At 64.3% G+C, this 20,017-nt stretch overlaps 4 protein-coding genes across 4 annotated transcripts; 2 read left to right on the top strand and 2 right to left on the bottom strand.

Moving 5' to 3' along the window:
* Positions 1–1,729: 1,729 nt before the first annotated feature.
* Positions 1,730–2,722, bottom strand: FNDC11 (fibronectin type III domain containing 11; the record flags this gene model as incomplete). Its single annotated transcript, XM_079719660.1, has 1 exon — positions 1,730–2,722. One exon carries the CDS (start codon positions 2,720–2,722, stop codon positions 1,730–1,732), a length of 993 nt encoding a protein of 330 aa, XP_079575786.1.
* Positions 2,723–3,961: 1,239 nt separating this feature from the next.
* Positions 3,962–13,710, top strand: LOC307063150 (uncharacterized protein; the record flags this gene model as incomplete). Its single annotated transcript, XM_079719125.1, is given in 4 exon segments — positions 3,962–4,402; positions 4,915–5,278; positions 5,281–5,554; positions 13,229–13,710. Coding segments are annotated over 3 exon segments (1,017 nt in total). The 3' UTR covers positions 5,493–5,554; positions 13,229–13,710.
* On the top strand, positions 9,054–16,197 carry LOC307063865 (protein-tyrosine kinase 6-like; the record flags this gene model as incomplete). The annotated part of the gene is given in 11 exon segments (XM_079720200.1): positions 9,054–9,253; positions 10,784–10,905; positions 11,193–11,353; positions 11,886–11,909; positions 11,911–11,964; positions 11,966–12,041; positions 12,880–13,041; positions 14,304–14,485; positions 15,622–15,702; positions 15,704–15,783; positions 16,017–16,197. Coding segments are annotated over 11 exon segments (1,323 nt in total).
* A 1,536-nt stretch (positions 16,198–17,733) lies between these two features.
* Positions 17,734–19,310, bottom strand: PPDPF (pancreatic progenitor cell differentiation and proliferation factor). The gene is made up of 5 exons (XM_079720201.1): positions 19,166–19,310; positions 18,661–18,741; positions 18,364–18,441; positions 18,180–18,276; positions 17,734–18,106 (listed from the first exon to the last, which is right to left on the bottom strand). The coding sequence occupies exons 2-5, from the start codon at positions 18,713–18,715 to the stop codon at positions 17,989–17,991; spliced, it is 348 nt and encodes a 115-aa protein (XP_079576327.1). The 5' UTR covers positions 18,716–18,741; positions 19,166–19,310; the 3' UTR covers positions 17,734–17,988.
* Between the last annotated feature and the right edge of the window lie 707 nt (positions 19,311–20,017).

The raw sequence follows: 20,017 nt of genomic DNA, 5'->3' as shown, positions 1-20,017 counted from the left end.
AGAGGCCAGCGAGGCACAAAGCCGCGGGCACGATGGGGCGGGGCGGACGCGGACCTGTGCCCCGGCCTCCATGGCCACACCGGGAGGGTGCTTCAGAGCCGCCCACAGCCGGGTACCTGCAGTAGCACCGCCTTACCCGGTGAGGTCGCGAGGCGGGACCAGGGGAGGGAAGCGCCAACCCTGAAGTCCCCCGGACGGCGGCGTGCCAGGCCCCAGGACCCGAGGGCAGCTCCCTTGGCGAGCCCTCACCCCAGCGTGCGGGTCTCTGGATCAGTGTGACCCAGCACAAACCCCCATCTCTGGTCCCCTGGCCGGCTCCTGCTCTTCTGCCCTCCCCAGACTTCTCTCGGCCACGCCCCACCCTCTGCTGCGCCGGACATTTCCGTGGAGCAAGCGCAGTGACTCTGCCCTGGACCCCTGGGAGCCTTGGGACAACTCCATCTGCAGGACATCCAGGAGGGAGCCCCTCATAGCCACGCGATGCCACAGATAGCATGACAGTGTGGCTGGGCCCCCCGGGTGGCATACAGCAGCTCGCAGGCGGCTGGAGAGGCCTGGGGGGGGAGCCGCAGGCTGAGGCCATTCCAACCCTGCAGAGGACACTGGCCATAGCTGGGGTGGGTGGTGCTGGGCCTTTCCGACCCAGTTAAGGCCCCCCCTCACCGAACCGCTTCCCAGTGGGGGAGGGGCCCTGTTCCTGACCCCTTGCCCTGGCCACACCTTATCTTCTCAGGGGCCTGCTGTCCTAGTGACCATCACGGTGTGCGTACGGAAAGCTGGTCAGCAGTGTACTGAGGGCGGCTCTGGCCTTTTCCCGTGGACCGTCCTCCTCGGCCGTAGCCAGGGTACACGGCGCTGCCCCTCCTGGACCCGGAGGGCCAAGCTGCTGGAGCAGGTAGACGCCGATGACTGCGTCGCCTTCAGGAAGTGAGCGAGCTGCTGGCCGGGCTGGGGGTCACACTGGCGGGCAAGGACAGACTCTCTAGGTCGCCCGTCTGGGGCTGGACAGGTGGGGAGGGGCGATGGGCTGTAGGGAGGCCCCCCCCCAACAGAAGGTATGCATTTGTGTGGATCTGGGGGGGGGTTACCCTACCAGGCTCCCTTGCTAGGACCCTCACCCACCTCATAATGGGGGTTCTTCAGCTTCTTTGGGGGAGAAGATAGTACTTTTATTTTCATTTAAAAAAAATAATAAAATGTCCTCTTGGCCTTGGGCCCCCTGGCCTCGATGAAGCTGGGGCTGACAGTACTGGGGCCTATCTGTGACTGCAGATAGTGACTGCCCCCACTGGGGTCTGGGCAGGACTTGGGGGTATTGCCCTCCCTTGAGGAATCCCAGTGTAAGAGGCAGGAAAGATGGCCAGAGCCTGTGCCCAGGTGTTACAGCTGGTTATTGTGATGGGGATGGGGGAGATGGACGGGGGAGGGGCTGGGGCTGCCGCCCCTCAGAGCCTCGGAGCAGCTCTCCTCATGGGTAGTGGCGGCGCCGTGCCAGGGCTGAGGCTTCTTGCTCCAGGGGTCAGTGTCCTGGAAAGGCCAGCCTGGGGCGCCCCCTAGAAAAGGAAGCAGGAGCTGGGGGGGCCAGGGACTTGTGGGTGGGCTGGGCTGAGTCAGGAAAAACACTCATGTGGCTGCCGCCTCCTTTAAAAAGTAAGTAGGTTTGTTTCTTCAATTGTCTATGTGTGTTTATACTCCCCTTTATTAGTGGATAAGTACTAAAAAATCATTTCTAGGAAGGTGTGGTCAGGGCCGGGCCTAGCTTGCCCAGCCTACGGGGGGCGGGCCCTTCAGGGGGCCTAGGCCTGGTCTGCAGGGTGAGGCTGTCCAGCCAGGGCTCGTACACCAGCATGTTGCCCTCCACCCTCTTGATAGTGAACTTGTAGGAGCGGTTGGGCAGCAGGTTTTGGACGTCAAAGGCGCAGGCGGCCACGGTGATGATGCCACACTGCCTGCACTCCTGCTGTGTCTGTGGGTCCAGCAGCTTGTAGTGCAGCTCAAACTGCTCTGGCACGGCCGGCTGGAGGGTGACATACCAGCGCAGGCTGACCCAGTCGTGGTGGGCCACCGACTCCTGGCGGTCAAATATGACGGGCATCTTGGTGCTCAGCATGAGCTGGATGTGGGGGATCTTGGTGGCCTTGATGTCAGACACCAGGTGGTGTTTCATGTGCAGGCGCCCTGGAACCATCGTGGCCAGGAAGCTGTCCATGACGGCCGACAGGTCTGCCAGCCGCTGCTCCACGAGCCCCCAGCCCGCCAGGAAGGGCCGAGGGTCCGGTGACTCAAGCAGGGCGTCCAGCTCAGAGTAGCTGTGGCCCAGCTGCCCCAGCAGCTCCCCGAGCAGCAGGAGCTGGATCTTGGCCTGGTCCGCGCCCACCTTCTTCATGCGCTGGAACTTCAGGGGCTCGATGAACTGGAACATGGTGGACAGCACCTGCCGGTTCCGGTTGCCCAGCCCCAGGTGCTTGGGGAGGATCTTGACGTAGTAGGAGCTCTTCTTGAGGAGCTCCACGTGGGCGTGGTGGCGCTTGAGCAGATGGGGGCTCAGGTCCGAGGTCAGGAACTTGCGCAGAGCGTTGCGGCGCTCCACGTGGGTCCGCCAAGTCTCAGGCTCCAGCAGCTGCTGATCCTCGGCCTTCTCCGCCTCCTCCTGGTCCGGGAAGCACTGAGGGTTGTCCAGCTTCATTCTGTCCGGGTCCAGGCCAGTCACCTGCAAGTTCATGGTCTGGGAGCAGCGGGTGGAGGGCAGGGTATGAGCGGGACGGTCAGACTGGCCTCTGCCGCCCACCCAGGGGCTCACTCGGGGCAGTGTTTGTGTGGGGGTGACTTCAGGCCCACTGGCCCCCATGCTGGGCCCTCTAGCCTGCTGGGGAGGGGTGCGGGGAGGACTCTGTGGGGAGGGCTCGTCTCTCTGGAAAGGGGCTGCTTGGAGGGCCAGGTGAGCAGGCTGCAGATCTAGATAAAAGCGAACACCGCGGGAGCCAGCACGACACTCTACTGATGGTCGTTTGTGATGACACAGGGCAGGGCTGAGACGGGGGCTCTGGGCCGGGATGGCCCATGCGGAAAGCCCAGCCACTGCCCAGCTTTGCGGCCGTGTCTGAAAGGGGGTCACGCTGCTCCCTGGAGGTGTTGACAGGATTCAGTGTGATCCTGTCTGAGCAGCACCAGACCCCAGCTGGGGACACCACTGTCCTGCACACCTTCCACGCCCCACTACAGGTGCAGAGCAGGTGACCGGGGCCTGGCCCAGGAGGCAGGGTGGCTGCCGGCCTCAGCTCTGAGAGGGAAACATGCCAGTTCCTTGTTACCGAGCCCTGCTGTGTCCCGGGGCCTCAGGACCTCCAGGAGCTCACTGAGTCCATGAGTAAAGCCCCTGAATGGTTACCCTGCCCCACAGATGGGGTGCCTGAAGCTAGAACAGTTCGTAGCTTGCTCTCAATCCAGGCTTCTAGCCCACCGTAGACCCCAGAGCCTGAGTGTCCTTCTGCACCCCTCTCCAACCTGGGTTCCCAGCTCTGAGTGTCTGTGGGAGGGGCCAGTGCACCCCACAGCTGGGCAGAGCTGTGCTCCCAGGCTGGCAGGCCCTGACCACAAGGCTGGGGCTCCTTGCAGGAGGGACCAGCATCCCCGGCTGCTGTCCCAGGTCCCAGCCACCCCCAAGGGCAGTGAGACAGACTCAGTGGCGTCAGGGGTTGGATGAATCCCAAACGGGGGTTGAGAGGCTGAGTGACTCGCCCAAGGCTGCTCTGCTAAGGGGCAGTGAGGCTGGGCCCCAATTGGTCTCCCTCCCCCGATGCCAGGCCTTGACCTTCCTGGGGCAGAGGCTGCAGACCCTGCTCCTGGACACTGCAGACAGGGTATCTGGGCGGCGGCCGGAGCCTGGGGCAGATTCAAGCTGCCTCTGGAGAGAACTCTAGCTCCAGACCTGGCTACGGGTCCGGGTCCGAGGTGTTTCCAGATGCCCACCGTCTCTCAGGTGGAAAAGGCAGAGGGGCTGCTGGTGAACTCCTCCAAAGAAGCCTCCTCCCCGAGACCTACACCCTCCTCGCCTCCGAGACCCCCTACACCACCACCACCACCCCCCGCCCGGCCCCAGGCCCACTTCCCCCCAACCGCCCGCCGCCCGCGCCCGCCTGCCCACCTCTGCCACACCACCCTAGTCCTCCATCCCCCCAGCCCGCCTCCCCGCGCCCACTTGCCCTTCGTCCTGCAGTGGGCGGAGCAGGGCTGCCGACTGCGCGCCGAGCCGGGGTGCCCGGCCTTGCGCCGCGGCGTTCCGCGGGTTGCCATGGGGACCGCGGGCCTTTGTGACGTCCCGCCCCCCGGGGCTGGGGGGCGGGGGGGGTCGCGGAGAGCCCAGGGCGTGGGGGTCGGGCGACCTCGACCTGAGGCGCTGCGGGCAGGTCGCGAGGGGCTCGCTCCCCGCCCCAGGACCCGACTGAAGGAACCAACGAGTCTCAGCCCCGGGCCCGCCCCCAGGTTTCAGCTCAGACAGATGGGCACCCTTTGCCCATTTCCCCCAAGGGGAACACCTAGCGGAGCTGGCCTACAAGATCACACCACGAGCGTGACCTTGACAGTCAAGACGTGACCTTGACAGTCAAGACGCAGACGTCTCCTTCCCCACAGGGACCTTCCCGCGTCCCCGTCTACAGCCCACGAGACCCCACCCACCACAGCCCTACCCACCTAGACCCCGCCCCATAGCCCCACCCAGACGCAGGTTTCGGGAAACCCTCTTCCAGGCCCCGCCCCGACGCCGTCCTGGGACCAATCCCGCGCCAGACGCACGCGGCTCGGAGCGGTTGGGGAACCAGTCCTGCCCGCGAGACACCCTAGAGGTCGAGGAGAGCGGCGGCCGTCGTGTGGCCGGAGCTGGAGGGCCACCCTGCGCTGATGTGAGCACCGCAGGGAGCGGGCGGGGGCCTCTGGAGCGACTCTCACCCGCCCACCCTGCGCCAGCAGGGGCGCCGCGCAGCGAGGCTCCAGCGCTCACCGTCGCGCCGCCCCTCCAGTTTCTCCCCGTCGGGGTCCCCGAGCCCCGCTGCTGCACCCTCTCCGTCCCCTGCAGGGCCTGGCGCACCGCCGGGCGTGGAGCCCTTCCTCAGGAAGCAGCTGACCTTCCTGTCCTTCTTGTGGGACAAGATCTGGCCGGCGGGCGCGCCGCGGTTCCCGAACCCGGACTCCCACGCTGACGTGGAGCCGGAACCCGCGGCAGCGGAGCCCCCCACCGCGGAGCCCTGCAACACCCCGGCCCCCGCGCAGCCCTTCAGGGCGCTGACTTCACGGCGCGGAGCGCGGAGGAGCTGAGTGTCAGCCGCGCGGAGAGGCTGCACGCCCTCAGGGAGGAGGGCGGCTACATCCTCGCCCGCAGGCTCGCGGGCTGGCCCTGCACGGGTCTCGTGCCCATCACCTACGTGGCCAAGGCCGCCCCTGAGACGCTCTGGAACCAACCGTGCGTACCGCCCCTTCTGGGGAGACAGGAGTAAGCCAGGATAGAGTCTGGGGACTGCACGTCCAGCATCACTCCTCCAGGCCCCGCCTCACAGTGGTAAGCAAGCAGAAAGGTGTGGTGCAGGGATGGTGTGCCTGGGCACCTCATTCCGCTAGGAGGGAAAGTGGCAGTGACTCTGGCAGGCGTGGTTAAGCTGAGCCGCGAGCTGGCTGGATGGTGTGTGCGCATGCCACACTCGCCAGGCCCTCCTGCTCACACCCAGGGATTCAGGCCTGGCATCCAGCAATCTTTGCTGACGGGGTCATTTCTTGGAGGGCAGGGGACTGGGGACTGGGATGCAGTTCTGAGTGAGACGGTGAGGACAGGAGTGAGCTTGTGCTGTGAGGGGGTGAGGTGGTGACCCGGGGGTGGAAGGGGTGATAAGCTGGGTCCCAGAGATGTCTTCGCCCACCCTTCTCACCTGTCCTCACTCACCTGGCCCCCTCCCCCCTGCTCTGGGCCAGGTGTGGGGCAGACATGGCCCTGGCCTTTGGGACTGCTCCCAAAGAGGCTCATTTGGGCGGTGGATAAGGTGGGGGAGCCACCCATTGCCCTGAGTGCCCTCGGTCCCTAGGGCCAGGGCAGTCTACAGGTGGGGAGAGGCTGGCACAGACACTTGTCTATTTGCATGCCAGTCTGTGATCATGGGGGGAAGCAGAGGCTGGGCACTCTTCCAGAGGAGGTGACCTTTTGGCGCGGGCTCAGGGTACGCAGGACAGGGTAGCCTCCCGGCACAGCTGTGTGCCAGCGCTGAGCAGGGCCCTGCCATGTGGCTATGGACACAGTACATGGGCCTCAAACATTTGATCCACGCTCTGGGTGTGGTCCTTACCTGTCTTTCTCCTGAATGTCTTGGCCACTGTAATCCCTGGCTTCTATTTATTTCTTTTATTTATCTATTTTTGGGTGCATTGGGTCTTTGTTGCTGCACGCTGGCTTTCTCTAGTTGCAGCGAGCAGGGGCTACTCTTCGTTGCGGTGTGTGGGCTTCTCATTTTGGTGCCTTCTCTTGTTGCGGAGCACGGGCTCTAGGCGCACAGGCTTCAGTAGTTGTGGCTCGTGGGCTTCAGTTGTTGTGGCTCGTGGGCTCAGCAGTTGTGGCCCGTGGGCTCTAGAGCACAGGCTCAGTAGTTGTGGCTCACGGGCTTAGCTGCTCCGCGGCATGTGGGATCTTCCCAAACCAGGGCTCGAACCCGTGTCCTCTGCATTGGCAGACGTATTCTTAACCACTGCGCCTCCAGGGAAGTCCCATCCCTGACTTCTAGATGGAGGGGGCGCCAGCTGGGGAACCCTCGGGGCAGAGATGCCTCTTCCCAGCCCCAGCACCAAGAGGTGATATGCTGGCTGAGAACAGGCCAGAAGCTGGTTGGTGAACAGGGCTAGCAAAGCTAGGCTCAGCTGCCCTGACGCGGGCCCCTGGTCTTGCACCAAGCTCAGTCTCTGCCGACCAGCAGCAGGTCTCAGCTTCACTCAGGCCACCTCCAGCATCCTGGGGGCCCCTCAGCGTCCCCACAGTCTCCTGGGGGATTTGCATCTGGGGGAAAAGCCTGATTCACAGGAAGGTGCCTTCTGAGAGGACTCCAGGCCACCACCCCACAGCCAACCGTTCTGATGGGTAGGGGCCTACGGTCCCTCCAGGTGGAGGACGGACCCTGAGAGCAGCTCCTGGAGGCGGCTGGCAGGGTCCTGGGGGAGGGGAGGGGCTGCTGGGAGGAAGAACTAATGACTGTGTGTCTGCGCAGAGATGCAAGGGCTGCCACACTCGTGGTGTCCTCAGCCCCAGCTACCTGGCTCCTGTCCCCAGGCCGGCGGGCCGGGGAGACCCCTCAACCCCCACAGAGAGGCTCACTGCTGTCCAGCTGAGGCATGCACGGCCGCCCCAGCTCCTCAGTCCCTGGAGGGTCAGCTCTGCTGCCTCGCAGTGGCCAGTTGGTCCTCACCATGACCACAGGTCCCACCCGGGGGCTGGCACCGGGTGGGGAAGCTGGGACCCTCAGGTGCAGATAAGTGACCCCCCCGCCGGGGCTGCTCAGATGCTCAGGGAACAGAATCTGTAGGGTTGGAGAAACTGGCGGCGGGGGGTGACACCTCGGGCAGAGGCAGCCCAGAGGGAGGAGGTGAGGACAGGCCACTTCAGGAAGGCCCCAGCCACCCTGGTTGTAGGTCAGAGCCTTGGACACCGTCCCCTTGACCCAGGCAGATGTGGGGAGGGGGCAGGAGGGTTTCGCCTGAGCCTTTTGGGACTCCGGGCAGCCAGGCCTCAGCTCTGACTTGGGCTACAGCCCCTGACCCTCCTCTATCCTGTCTTGGGAGAGCTGAGGGGCCCGAGGGTGAGGGCTGGAGCTGGGCTCCCCCAGTGCTGGGCGGTTCCCAGACCAAGCAGCAGTGTGGGGCTCGGGGCTCCGAACACACTGAAGGGCTCACTCTGTGTCCTGGGACTGGGGTGTGCGGGGGGCAGAGCTGGCAGGCGTCCTGCGAGGGGAGGGGCGTGCTGGGCGGGGTGACAGGAGAGCCAGGTGTGCGTGGGGGTCACTGGCACACCCCTGGGGCGTGTCATCAGCACAAGCTGAACAGGTTTGATGCCGGTGCCCTGGGAGGGGCCCAGACCTCAGCCTCGGATCCCTCCCGCTTCCCCGTGTGGTTCAGGCAGGACCTGGCACGTCTCCCCGAGGCCCCCCGGACACGGCTCACGGGTGGAGCCCAAGGCCCGAGGGGCCCGGAGCGTTCTGGCCGTTCTGGCCGGCGGTGAGGGGTGGGCGTGCCGGGTGAGGGAGCCTGAGGAGGCTGAGCAGCTCCGCCCCTCCCCTCGGGGCCCCGCCCCTCCTTGGTCAGCGGGTTGCCCCATATGCTCACGAGCTTGTTAAATACCTGTTGCTGATCTCAAAGTGAGGCAGGTGGTGCCATAATCTCTTCTCAATAAAAGGGAAAGCGCCAACAAGTAGGGTTAGTGTGCGATTTCCCCTGGTCATCCTCCTCACAGCCCTTCTGTAGGGGGCATAGTCCCTGGCACCCCAGCTTCCCGCTGGGAGGAGGCGCCTGGGCCTTGGGGGAGCTCCTTCGGGGGCGGGCAGAGAGGCAGCGCCCCCGGCCGTCCCTGAGTCCCGGCTCAGTCCCAGCAGCCCTGGGAGGTTGGGGAGGGTGTGCCTTGCCCTTTACCCTCCAGCTCTGAGTCCCACGCCCCCTGGCTGAGTGCCCCCGTCTGATTGATGACCCCACCCTCCTGGCACTTAGGTCTGACCATGCGGGCAGGGGCATCTGAGTGGCCGCTTGGGCAGGTTTCCCCCAGCGGGTGGGTAACAGCAGCGCCCAGACTGACCTGGCCCAGGGGGTGGGAAGACAGGTAGCCCTTGGTGTAGAGCCTAGGGTGCTTGGGGAGGCCTGGGAGGGGCATCTCTGGTGGCACAGGTGTGGCTGGCCCGGCTGCCTTGTCACACGGAACTGAGCGGCGGCTCAGTGGGGCGGGGACGGCCTGTGAGGGTCAGGCCTGCCCACATGCTGCTCCCCGCTGGAGCAGAGGCGGTGAGGCCAGGCGGCCCAGCTCTGCCACTGCCCTGGCCATGGGGTCCCCGGGCCAGGCTCCCCTGGGCCCCAAGTATGTGGGCCTCTGGGACTTCGAGGCCCACACAGCCGAGGAGCTGAGCTTCCGGGCAGGGGACCTCTTCCACGTGGCCAGAAAGGAGGAGGAGTGGCGGTGGACCGTGCTGCTGGACGGGGTGGGCAGGGCCCTGGCCGAGAAGGAGACGGTGGGGTTGGAGCCGTGAGTCTCCCCACGGCCCTTGTGGGTCACTCCAAGTTGCCCGTCCCTGGGCCCTGCAGGGCGTCTATCAGGACAGAGCTCTGCACCGCTGTGGCTGGGCTCTGGGTGCGGGCAGGGACCCTGGGCTGCCAAGGAGGAGTGGCCCGTGGCTCCATCTCCCTGCCCCCCCAGTGGGGCTGGGCCTACCATCCTGGCCTTGGGATCCCTGGCCGGGCTTCTGCTGTGTGACATCTGGGGATGGGGGCTGCACAGGCTCCGGCCCCTCCTCCGTGCCGGGACCCAGAGAAGAGCAGCGAGCTGACAGTGAGTCCAAGGCAGAGCCCGGGCGTTTTGGGGAGTGAAGCTTCGCTCACCTTCCAAACACCGGAAAGCAGCCTGCTGGCCTAGTCAGAGGGAGCGGGAAGGCCATTGCGACAGGCCCGCCCGGGTGTGGGCCACAGACCTGCTGCCCGTACCAGCACGGCTGCCCATCGCTGGCAAGGTGGCTCCCAGAGACAACTGTGGGCCTGAGGGCGGCCCAGCAAGCTTGGGCCACAGGCGCAGCCCAGCGTGCGTGTGTCCACACGACCCCAGGTGGTTCCCTGAGCTCTGGACGGGGGGGGTCCGGCAGAGGGATTCCCACGGCCCCCCCGTGTGCCTGTGCACGCCACTGATTGAGCACCTGCTGTGTGCCGGAGCCGACACGGGCAGGGTTGCCCCTCCTAGGGGGAGACACATAAGCACGGCGCAGACAGGACCATCTCAGGCAGGGCTCCCGACAGTGATAAGGCAGGGGCCGGCACTGCCAGTGCAGAGGCCCCGGGCCCTGGGAACCCAGCACATTCGAGAAGTGGAAGGAGGCCGGGTGGTTGGCAGGGGGTGGGGCAAATGGGAGAGATTCCAGAGGTGCTGGATTGGTTGGGGTGGCCCGCAGACCCCACAGGGCTCAGTGCTGGGCAGTGGTCTTCCGTGCAGGGACCCATGTTCCAACGGGGCCTGAGGGAGCCGAGGGTGCAAGGGCGGGGCGGCTGGCAGCAGAGGTCCCCTGGGAAACTCCGCAGGCCCAGCCCTGCCCTGGCGCTGGGAGCTGGGGTGTGAGAATGCCTGTGGACGTGTGTGGGTGCGTGTGCGTCCCCAGGTCCCACGGTGCTACAGCATGGCGTGCCTGTGGCCCGGGTGCACGAGGTGGCCACAGAGTCACAGAACGATGTGGTCCAAGAGCATCGCCACAGAGCCACCTCCGAGGCTGGTGGGGGGCTGCTGTACCCACAGGATGGGGGACTCTGTCCCCACAGACGGGGGACAGTCCGGGAAGGGTAGTGGGAGGGGCCTTCTCCACTTCTGGGTCACCAGGGTCTTTCCTGGGGTCCAGAACTGGCCACTTGGGACATCTGGGGTCGGTGATGGGCAAAGAAGGGGCCTTTGGGTCAGTGGGTGTCAGCGGGCGGCTGTGGGCCGGGGTTGGGGGCAGGTGCGGGATCAGGTGTGGGCTGGGACTCGGTGGGGGGCACAGGCAGGGGCCGTGCCGCTCAGGGTCCCCCCGCCCCGCAGGTGGTTCTTTGGCCGGATCTCTCACTCGGAAGCCCTGCACCGACTGCAGGCTGCGGGCACTGAGCTGGGGGCCTTCCTGATACGGGTCAGCGAGAAGCCGGGCGCCAACTGCGTCCTCTCGGGTACCCGCTTCCCGCCCCTGCCCGCTCCGCAGCCCCACCTGGGCCTGACTTTGGGGCTCCTGTCCCTAAACCCTTCGTGTGTGCAGAGCCCGGCCCCTCTGGCCTGTCCCCTCCACTGTGCTGTGACGTCCAGGCCCTGCTCTGGGAGCTCTGACCCTCAGTGGGTGCAGGCCCCGTGGCCTGGGTGCCTTCCCTGGGGTCTGGCCGGTTCTCTCCTTTCCGCATTGGGGGAACCCCTGCCAGTGGGCCCCTCTTAGCGCCTGTGCATGAGCGTCCCCTCCGTCCAGTGTGGGACCAGCAGACCGTTTGCCATTACAGGATCTGGTGGCAGGACGGCCAGTTGCGCCTCAAAGAGGCTGTGTCCTTCCCTGGCCTGCCTGAGCTCGTGGACCACCACGAGGCCCAGAGCCTGTCCCATGGCCTGTGGCTGACCTCGCCCCGCCGAAAGGTAGGCCCCCTGCCCCCTACAGTGACACGACCTCGGGTGGACGTGGGTGTGGGTCCTGACTCCATGACTGGCTGGGGGACCCCTAGGGACACTCAGCCCAGGGACTCTGGCTACGTGGGAACCGTGGTTGTACAGAGCCGGGCACGGGGGGACGGTGGGCAGGAGACGTGTCCTCCTTTGCCCAGTCACTCTCACCCTTGGGCCAGCTAGAGGTCAGCTGTGCTCCTGCTACGTCCTGAGTCTCTCTGGGCTGGTGGGAGCTTGGGCCACGTGCCCCGGCGAGCAGCCAGACAGGAGTTTTGTGTGAGTGGCACTCAGGCCAGTGTCACTGGCCCAGAGCAGGTGTGGGGGAGGGGGGTGGCGTTTGTTTGCAGGACACAGCAGGGGTCAGCCAGGCTTGGGGCAGCCCCTGGGAGAGCCTGGCCACATGCCGGACACTGGGACTCTCCCAAGCAGGACGCGGCCCTACATTTGAGGATAGACCAGGGGCTGACTTCCCGAGGACGGGTGCCCCCGCCCCGTGTCCCTGCAGCATGAGCCAGAGCCCCTGCCCCACTTGTGACGACTGGGAGAGGCTGCGGGAAGAGTTCACGCTCTGCGGGAAGCTGGGCTTCTGGCTACTTTGGGGAGGTCTTCGAAGGGCTCCGGAAGGACAAGGTCCGAGTGGCCATCAAGGTGATCGTCCGAGGTGAGCGGGCTCCAGGCCAGGGACTTCTGGCTTTACTCACGGGGGTGGGGCAGCCCACCAGCCCTGGACCCTGACGCCCTGCCAACCACTCGCCGCCCTAACTTGGATCACCTGTGGCACCTATCGCAGTGTCCGGGTGGCATTCTCCTTTCATGCTGTTACCTAAATGCATTTATCTTAAAAGGGAATTTTAAATTCTTTTTTTTTTTTTTTTTTTTTTTTTTTTGGTATGCGGGCCTCTCACTGTTGTGGCCTCCCGTTGCGGAGCACAGGCTCCGGACGCACAGGCTCAGCGGCCATGGCTCACGGGCCCAGCCGCTCCGCGGCATGTGGGATCTTCCCGGACCGGGGCACGAACCCGTGTCCTCTGCAACGGCAGACGGACTCTTAACCACTGCGCCACTAGGGAAGCCCTAAATTCTTAATATAAATGGAAGGAAATCCATTAAAATAAGTAGATCGCTAGAAATCTGAAAAGGTTCATCTAAAATCTTCTTGGGACCCACCAGAGGTTGGGATCGCCCACTTCAGGAACCTGGGGCCCAGGGGTGCAAGGGAACACACTTGGGAGGGGGTGTTCCAGCTCCACATCTGTCTTGGGCAGGCGTAAACCACATGGGGGGTGTGTGTGTGTGTGTCTGTGGTCCCTGGGGACCCTTGTGTGAACGTCGGGGACCAGGCTGTGTCTGCCCTGGCATCCTGGCTTGGGAGCTGGGGCGTCGGGGAGGGCGCCCACATTTCCTGAGCCGCTGCTGTGTGCGGGCGGGGGGTGGGGTGAGACAGGGGCTCAGCTCCTTCGAGGGCTGCACCCAGCAAGGCCGCCGCCCTGCCCCGACAGCTGACCTTCTGCGTCAGCGCACGTTCCAGTCGGAGATCCAGGCCATGAAGAAGCTGCGGCACAGGCACGTCCTGGCACTGTACGCTGTGGCGTCCGTGGGGGACCCTGTGTACATCATCACAGAGCTCCTGCCCAAGGGGAGCCTGCTGGAGCTGCTGCGGGGTGAGCGGGGTGGGGGGACCAGAATGACTCGTGCCCGCTGGAGGGAACAGGAAACAGGCACAGAAAGAAAAAGAAAACCCGACCCCCGCCCCCGCATACCATTCACCAGACAGCCTGGGATTGCCTTTTCTGTTTTAAGAAAGGATTTAAAATATCTTGTGATAAATGTACCATCCGTTCATTGCAGGAATTTGACAAAATACAGATAAGAACAAAGACAAGAAAAGCCACTCATCATTCCTACACCTACGGTGAACTGAGGCCATGTAAATCAAACGCTTGGCGTGGCTGCCCACCCCTCCCACTTGTGGCACACACAGGCCTGCTTCTCACTGCTGTTCTCTCTTCCTAGAAGGCGCTGTCCCTCCTCCGGGTGTTTGCTTACACACCCACACTTGCACACGCACGCTCACACACCACGTATCTCGTTGATGCACAGACCTCATCATCTATAACAAGCCCCATTGTTTCATTTAACACCCAAACCAGACAATCGCAGCCAATTCCTGGAGGCGCCATTGTATGCAGATGCAGCCCAATTTCAGAGACGCTGAAATGGGAAGAAATGTGCACCGCAGGATAAATGACATCCAGTATGCATATGTGTGTATCTGGGGGTATATTTTATTTTATTTATTTTAAACAAATAAATAATTGGAGTATAATTTATTGAAGTATAATTGGAGTATAATTGCTTTAGAGTGCTATGTTAGTTTCTGCTGTATAACAAAGTGAATCAGCCATATGCATACATATATCCCCATATCTCCTCCTCCTTGCGTCTCCCTCCCACCCTCCTTATCTCACCCCGGGGGGTATATTTTAATACGGCAACATTTGCAGTGCTTTTCACTTGATCACTGCAAGCAGTTTCCTGTATCACTAATTGTTCATCAGAAATGAAATCCTGACGGTCTGTGCACCACCACGTGGATGTGCCACGTCCACGCAGGCGCCTGTTGTTGAAACCTTTTGAGGTTTTTAACTGTGTAAATAATGCTGTGATGAACATCTTTGTACATAAGTCTTTGAGTTCCTATTGCTTCAGTGTGGATTCCTAGAAGGAAATTCCAAAGGGTATGTATAGACTGTGGTAGCTCTGATACCTAATAGCCCTCCACAAGGGCTGCAGTGGGTCCACAGTTCCAATTTTAAATCAGGCCAGCTGCCCTTTGTCCCAGCCCCAGTCCTGAGCGCAGGAGTCTGCAGAGGACTTGGCCCTGGCTGGCCCCACTCACCCTGGCCTCCCCTGGCCCCTGCAGACTCCGATGAGAAAACCCTGCCCACCTCGGAGCTGGTGGGCATTGCAGCACAGGTGGCCGAGGGTATGTGCTACCTGGAATCGCAGAATTACATCCACAGGGACCTGGCCACCAGGAACATCCTCGTGGGGGAAAACAACATCTGCAAAATCGGGGACTTCGGGCTGGCCAGGCTCATCAAGGTAGGGCCAGGGGAGGGCGGAGAGCAGACGGTGCAGGGAGCTGGAGGTTCCCGTGGGCCTCCCGCCCTCAGGTGAGATGTGGGCTGTGGAGCCCGAGCTGGGTCTTTTTTTTTAAAATTATTTTATTTTTGGCTGCGTTGGGTCTTTGTTGCTGCACACGAGCTTCCTCTAGTTGGGGCAAGCGGGGGCTACTCTTCGTTGCGGTGCGCGGGCTTCTCATTGTGGTGGCTTCTCTTGTGGAGCACAGGCTCTAGGCGTGCAGGCTTCAGTAGTTGTGGCACGTGGGCTCAGTAGTTGTGGCTCACGGGCTCTAGAGCGCAGGCTCAGTAGTTGCGGCGCACGGGCTTAGTTGCTCCGCGGCATGTGGGATCTTCCCGGACCAGGGATCGAACCTGTGTCCCCTGCGTTGGCAGATGGATTCATAACCACTGTGCCACCAGGGAAGCCCCCGGAGCTGGGTCTTAATGGGATCAGGAGGCTCCTGGGAGGGCAGTGCAGGCACTTGGATGAGTCCAGGAGGACAGCTAAATGGGGCCAGCTCGGGCACCCAGAGGCTGGGGGCAGGGAAGTCCCTGCTGAGTGGGTGGGCAGCAAAGCAGGGCAGGGCGCGCAGGCGGCAGGGCCGGGGGGGCGAGCAGGCCCAACCCTCACTCACCCTTGGCCAGTGTCCTGCTTCCGTGCTCAGCGTGGCCCAGCAGGCAGGTGATACCAGCACCTCCGGGACTCCCAGTCACACACTGAGAAATTGAGGGGTTCCTTTAATCTTGATGCCCCAGAGCTAAGTGTCAGCCATGCCAGTGTGCTCCTCGAGCGGACTCCAGCATCACGCCAGCTTGGCTGCTAACCCACCACCCCTCCCGGTGTCTCCTTGCAGCTCACTTCTGGAGAAACTGCCCCTTGTCCTGGGAAGCTCTCTGCTGGGTTTTGCGACTATGGTCCTCTGGGGCGGGGCCTGTTGGCATTTGGGGCGGGTTCTGCCTACTCAGCTCGGGCAGCACGGGTCCCAGGAAGCCCTGACACAGTGTGGGTCCCGACCGCACAGTTGCCCACCAAGCACCGGGCTCCCCGAGCCTGTCCACGCTGCGGGGAGGGAGGGTGCAGGCGGCCCCCAGGCCCGCCCCCAGCGTGTCTGATTGCAAAACGTCTACCTCTCCCATGACCACAGCATCCTTTACAAGTGGACCGCCCCTGAGGCACTCTCCCGAGGGCATTACTCCCATCAAATCTGACATCTGGTCCTTCGGGGTTCTCCTCCATGAGATTTTCAGCAGGGGTCAGATGCCCTATCCAGGTACTGGGCGCCCAGTGTTGCCGACTGCGGGCAGGGCGGGAGGGGGCCGTCACCTGGACACGGCCCCTGCACCATTCACTGGGTGCCTGATGCCTTCCAGGCGTCACCGTCCAGAGGGAGGGAGTTAGAAGTGAGGGCCAGGGATGCAGAGGGCGGGGGCACAGCCCAAGGCTTCCTGGGGGAGGGGGGACGGCACTGGCCTCCCTGCCTCCACAGCCCCTCTTGTCCTGCCCGCCACAGGCATGTCCATACCTTCCTGAGGGTAGAGGCGGGCTACCGCATGCCCTGCCCCCTGAAGTGCCCGCCCACCACACACAAGCTGATGCTCTTGTGCTGGCACAGGGACCCCGAGCAGAGGCCCCGCTTCAAAGGGCTGCGGGAAAAGCTCTCCAGCCTCAGAAGGTACGAGAACCTGCTCTGAGTCGGCCGCCTCCTTGCCACTGCCTGAAGGCCAGGCCAGCCCTCGTGAGGGGCCTGAGCCACCTCGGATCATGGGAGTGCGCTGGCCCAGATTTACTGAGGATTTGCTGAAGGTACCCACAGCTCCCAGAACCAGCCGGACGCTCCCGAGAAGGGGCTCGGGCAGCCCTGGGCCCGCCTGTTGCCCAGTGCAGCCAGGAGCTGACACTGCCTCTTCGCCTGACACCAGCTCCTGGAAAGTGCTGGGACCTCCACAGCCAACACCTGCCCTGGGGCTCCAGGAGCCAGGTCGCCCCTCTTTCCTAAGGGAGTGGACCTGTCCCTGGTCCTGACCCAAAGCCCACCAGCTGTCAGGATCAGGGCTGAGCCTCCCTGGCCGTGCGTGGTGGGGACCTAGGCTTTGGCTGCACTCCCTTTGCCCTCTGGCCTTGCCTGAGACCTGGATATAAGGGGGCGTGGACCCCCCAGTCCTCTGTGGAAACAGGGGCACTGATGCCTGCTCCCTGGGGCCAGCCGCTGTTCCTATCCAGCTGCCTCGGCAAACGGCAGCTGCCACCGGGGGGTCTGGGGGCCACGTCTGGACACTGTGACCGAAAGGACTGGGTGGGGGTCAGGCTAACCGTGCCTGGACACATTGAGGGCAGGCAGGACAGAAGGTGCAGCCTTTGGGGGCCACGAGCCACCCAAATGCCTTGGGATGGACTCCCGTGATTTAGAGCGGAGCTGGGGTGGGGTGGCCAGCTGAGCCCAGCCCGCTTACCAGTGGAGGCCACCCCTCTAAGCCACCGCCCTCACACCCTCTGTCCGCCCCCTCACTGAACTGCCCTCTCCTGACCCCCAGGCCCCGGCCAGTCTCTGCCGGCCACTGAGGCATGTGGACGCCACCAGCCTACCCCCCACGCCTGCCCCCAGGAGGCCAGCAGAGGATGAGACCACTCCCCAGCCTCACACAGAGCTCCCGAGTAGGACTCTGCCCAAAGCTGGGCTGCCCGGGTGGGGGCCCGCCAGAGCCTCCCACACCCCCTTCCCCTCACCCGGGAAGTTTTGGCTGCCGGGGGCCCTGCCCAGAGTGTGCCCTACAAGAGGCTACAGGAGACGCCGCCCTTACTGGAAGGCACGTGGGAGAGAGCAGGGCGTGTGAGCTGCTCCACACCAGGTTGGGGACGGCCTCCTCGAGGTCTTTCGAGGGCTCCGGACCCAAGCCAGAGACCCTGTCTCCTGCCGTGGCAGCAGGGGCCGAGGCGGGCTCACTCAGAGGACCCTGACCTCAGTGGCTGCCCTGGGACTGCCTGCTCTCCCCGGCTCCCCAGAATAGCAAGGCACCCCACCTCTTCTCAGATACAAGGCTCCACACTCACCGGAGCTGTCTGCGCACGTGAACCTGAGTCAGATCTCAGAGGTGGCCCCCTAGGGAGGGACCCCGGGAAGGCCCAGGGAGGAGGGCCAGCTCCCCATCGCCCAGGAAGTGAGAAGTTTGAGGGGTTGGTGACTTCTCCCATGGGGGTGGGGGTGGCATGGAGCTCACACACACACCATGTGGCTGCTGGCTGCTTGGAGTTTATTTTCCACTCGGTGCAAGGCACAGGTCAGAGGGTGCCGGGAAGGCTCTCATGTGGCTTGGATAGTAAAGAGTGGAGTTCTCTCAACTTCTTTTTGGTGTTTTGCTGTTTTGATATTAAAAACCCAACTGCTTCTGTTGGCTGCAGCCTGCTCACTCTCAGGGAGGGGAAGGAGGGGGGGCTCTGATGAGCCTAGCGCCTTGGGAGGAAGCCCGGCAGCTGGTGGTGGCCGCTCAGGACGGGGGCCTGTAGTTGGTTTGGCCAGGCTGGCCGCCAGGCTGCTGCTTCCCCACGGCTTCCCGAGCCAGGTCACAGGTGATCATGCCGGTGGAGGCCTGGGCTGGTTCTGAGCTGGAGGAGAGCACGTGGTCAGAGGCTGCTACCAACTGCCCGCCCCCACTGGCCCCCAAGAAGGTGGACTCACTGCTCTGGGGACTCCAACACTGTGGCCATGAATGGGAGAGTGGACTTCCCGAAAAAGAAGCTAGCCCACCAGTGTCCCGGGTCAGCTCTGGGGAGACCTGAGAGAAGCAAAGTGAGGTCAGGGTGCTGCTGCCCACTCCCTCCAGTCAGTCCCTGGGGACAGCCAGGGGTGGATCTGCGCTCACCGGGGTGGCGGGGGATGCCTTCCCCAGGGTACTCGGCACTTCCGCAGGAGCTGTTACTGGAAGTGGAGCCCAGGCGGCCTGGAGAGAAGAGGCCAGGTCAGCTCCACAGGGCACTGAGCCCCCAGCCCACCGGACCAAGAGCGGGCTTTGCCTGCAGCACAGGGCCGGTGCCAGGGGTCCTTAGCCGCTCACCCCCCGCTCGGATACGGATTCTCAAGGAACTGGAGCTGACACCACAAGCTGGGTGGGGGAGCCCGGGTCAGACTTGGTGGGGGGGCGGGCAAGGGGCTTACTTACGCCGGTAGTAGTCGTGGGTGGCCACGAGCGAGCCGCTGGAGGGGATGGCTGCCATGCTCTTGCTTGTGGGCTGGTGGAAACCTGCGCACGCGGGGGTCGGGGAGCCCCTTCAGTCACCGATGCCTCTCGCGAAGGGCACTCCCCACCCGGACCCCAGGGTCAGCCGCGTGGGCTCTCGGGAGGGGCGGAGGCCGGGTTTGTTTACCGAGCCGAGGCGGGGCTCCGGAACTCCGGGACCGCCCTCTCCGCGCGGGCGGCTCTAACCAGCCCGAACAGGCCGCGCGGGACAACAAAGGCGCTTTGTGCGCGGGGCCGCCGGCCTGGGGCTCCGGGAAGCAGCCCTGCCTGCAGCCTGCGCGCTCCCAGCTCCGCGCCCCGGGCCCTGCCCGCCGCCCCCTCCCCACCCGAGCCCTTCGGTCCTCCCGGACGCCGAGCGGTCCGCCCCGCCAGCCGTCGCTCCCATTCGGGCCGCTAGACCCCACCCACGCGCCGCCCGGGCCCTCACCTCGGCGGCAACCCCTCGCGGGCCTCGGCGCTCAATCACGGACGGCGGGGACCTGGGCGCTAGGCCACTGAGCCCATCTGCGAAGGAGACCACAGCCGACGGCTCCACGACCCAGACGCGCGGGGCGCGCACGCGCGGACGCGCCCCCCCTTATATGGCAGCACCGCCCCGCGCCCTGCGAGCTCCGCCCCGATCCCGGCCCCGCCCCAGCCCCGGCGAGGCCCCGCCCCTGCTAGGCTCCAGTCCCGCCCAGGACCCCTGCGAGGCCTATTAGGCCCCGCCCCAAGCTCAGCCTGGCCCCGCCCCGCCCGGCCCCGCCCCCGTGGCCTGGCCCTAGCTGGCCGCCCTTGGAGGAAGTCCAGCCCGGCAGCGTCCGTCTGACCTGGGCTTCCCCGGGCAGCCTATCCCGGCCTGGCCTGGGCTTGGGGTGGTTAAATAACCTCTGCCCCAGTCCTAGAGCAGGGCCTGTCTCCCACCTCTCGTCCCACCTTTCCGGGCCCTGGCCATCCTTTTGGACCCACGCCCGCTGCTGGTCCAGCCTGTCTCCACCTTTCCAGCTCCGTGGAGGCGGCGGGGGTGCCGGACGGTGGCCCCTGCACTTCCGATCTGTTTCTGCCGCTGCCCCCAGTCCTGGGCTGAGCCCCGCAGGCCCAGCCCTTGCAGTGCCCCTCTGCTCTGGCCTTCTGTGCTCAGGATGGGGCACTCCCCGCTCTCACCCATACTTGGGGGACATCTGCTCAACCAGACGTGGGCCCCCGCCAGCGGGTGCCCTCTCCCAGCTGTCGGCCTGGGTGGTACCCAGAACGAGCTGTGTGCCTCTAGCTTTCCAGCCCTTCAGGGACTTCATTGCAG

This window comes from Hyperoodon ampullatus (genome assembly GCF_949752795.1).
Source record: "Hyperoodon ampullatus genome assembly, chromosome: 14".
NCBI lineage: Eukaryota > Metazoa > Chordata > Mammalia > Artiodactyla > Ziphiidae > Hyperoodon > Hyperoodon ampullatus.
The sequence above is the reverse complement of the archived record's forward strand: the minus strand, read 5'-3'. Positions and strand labels throughout refer to the sequence as shown.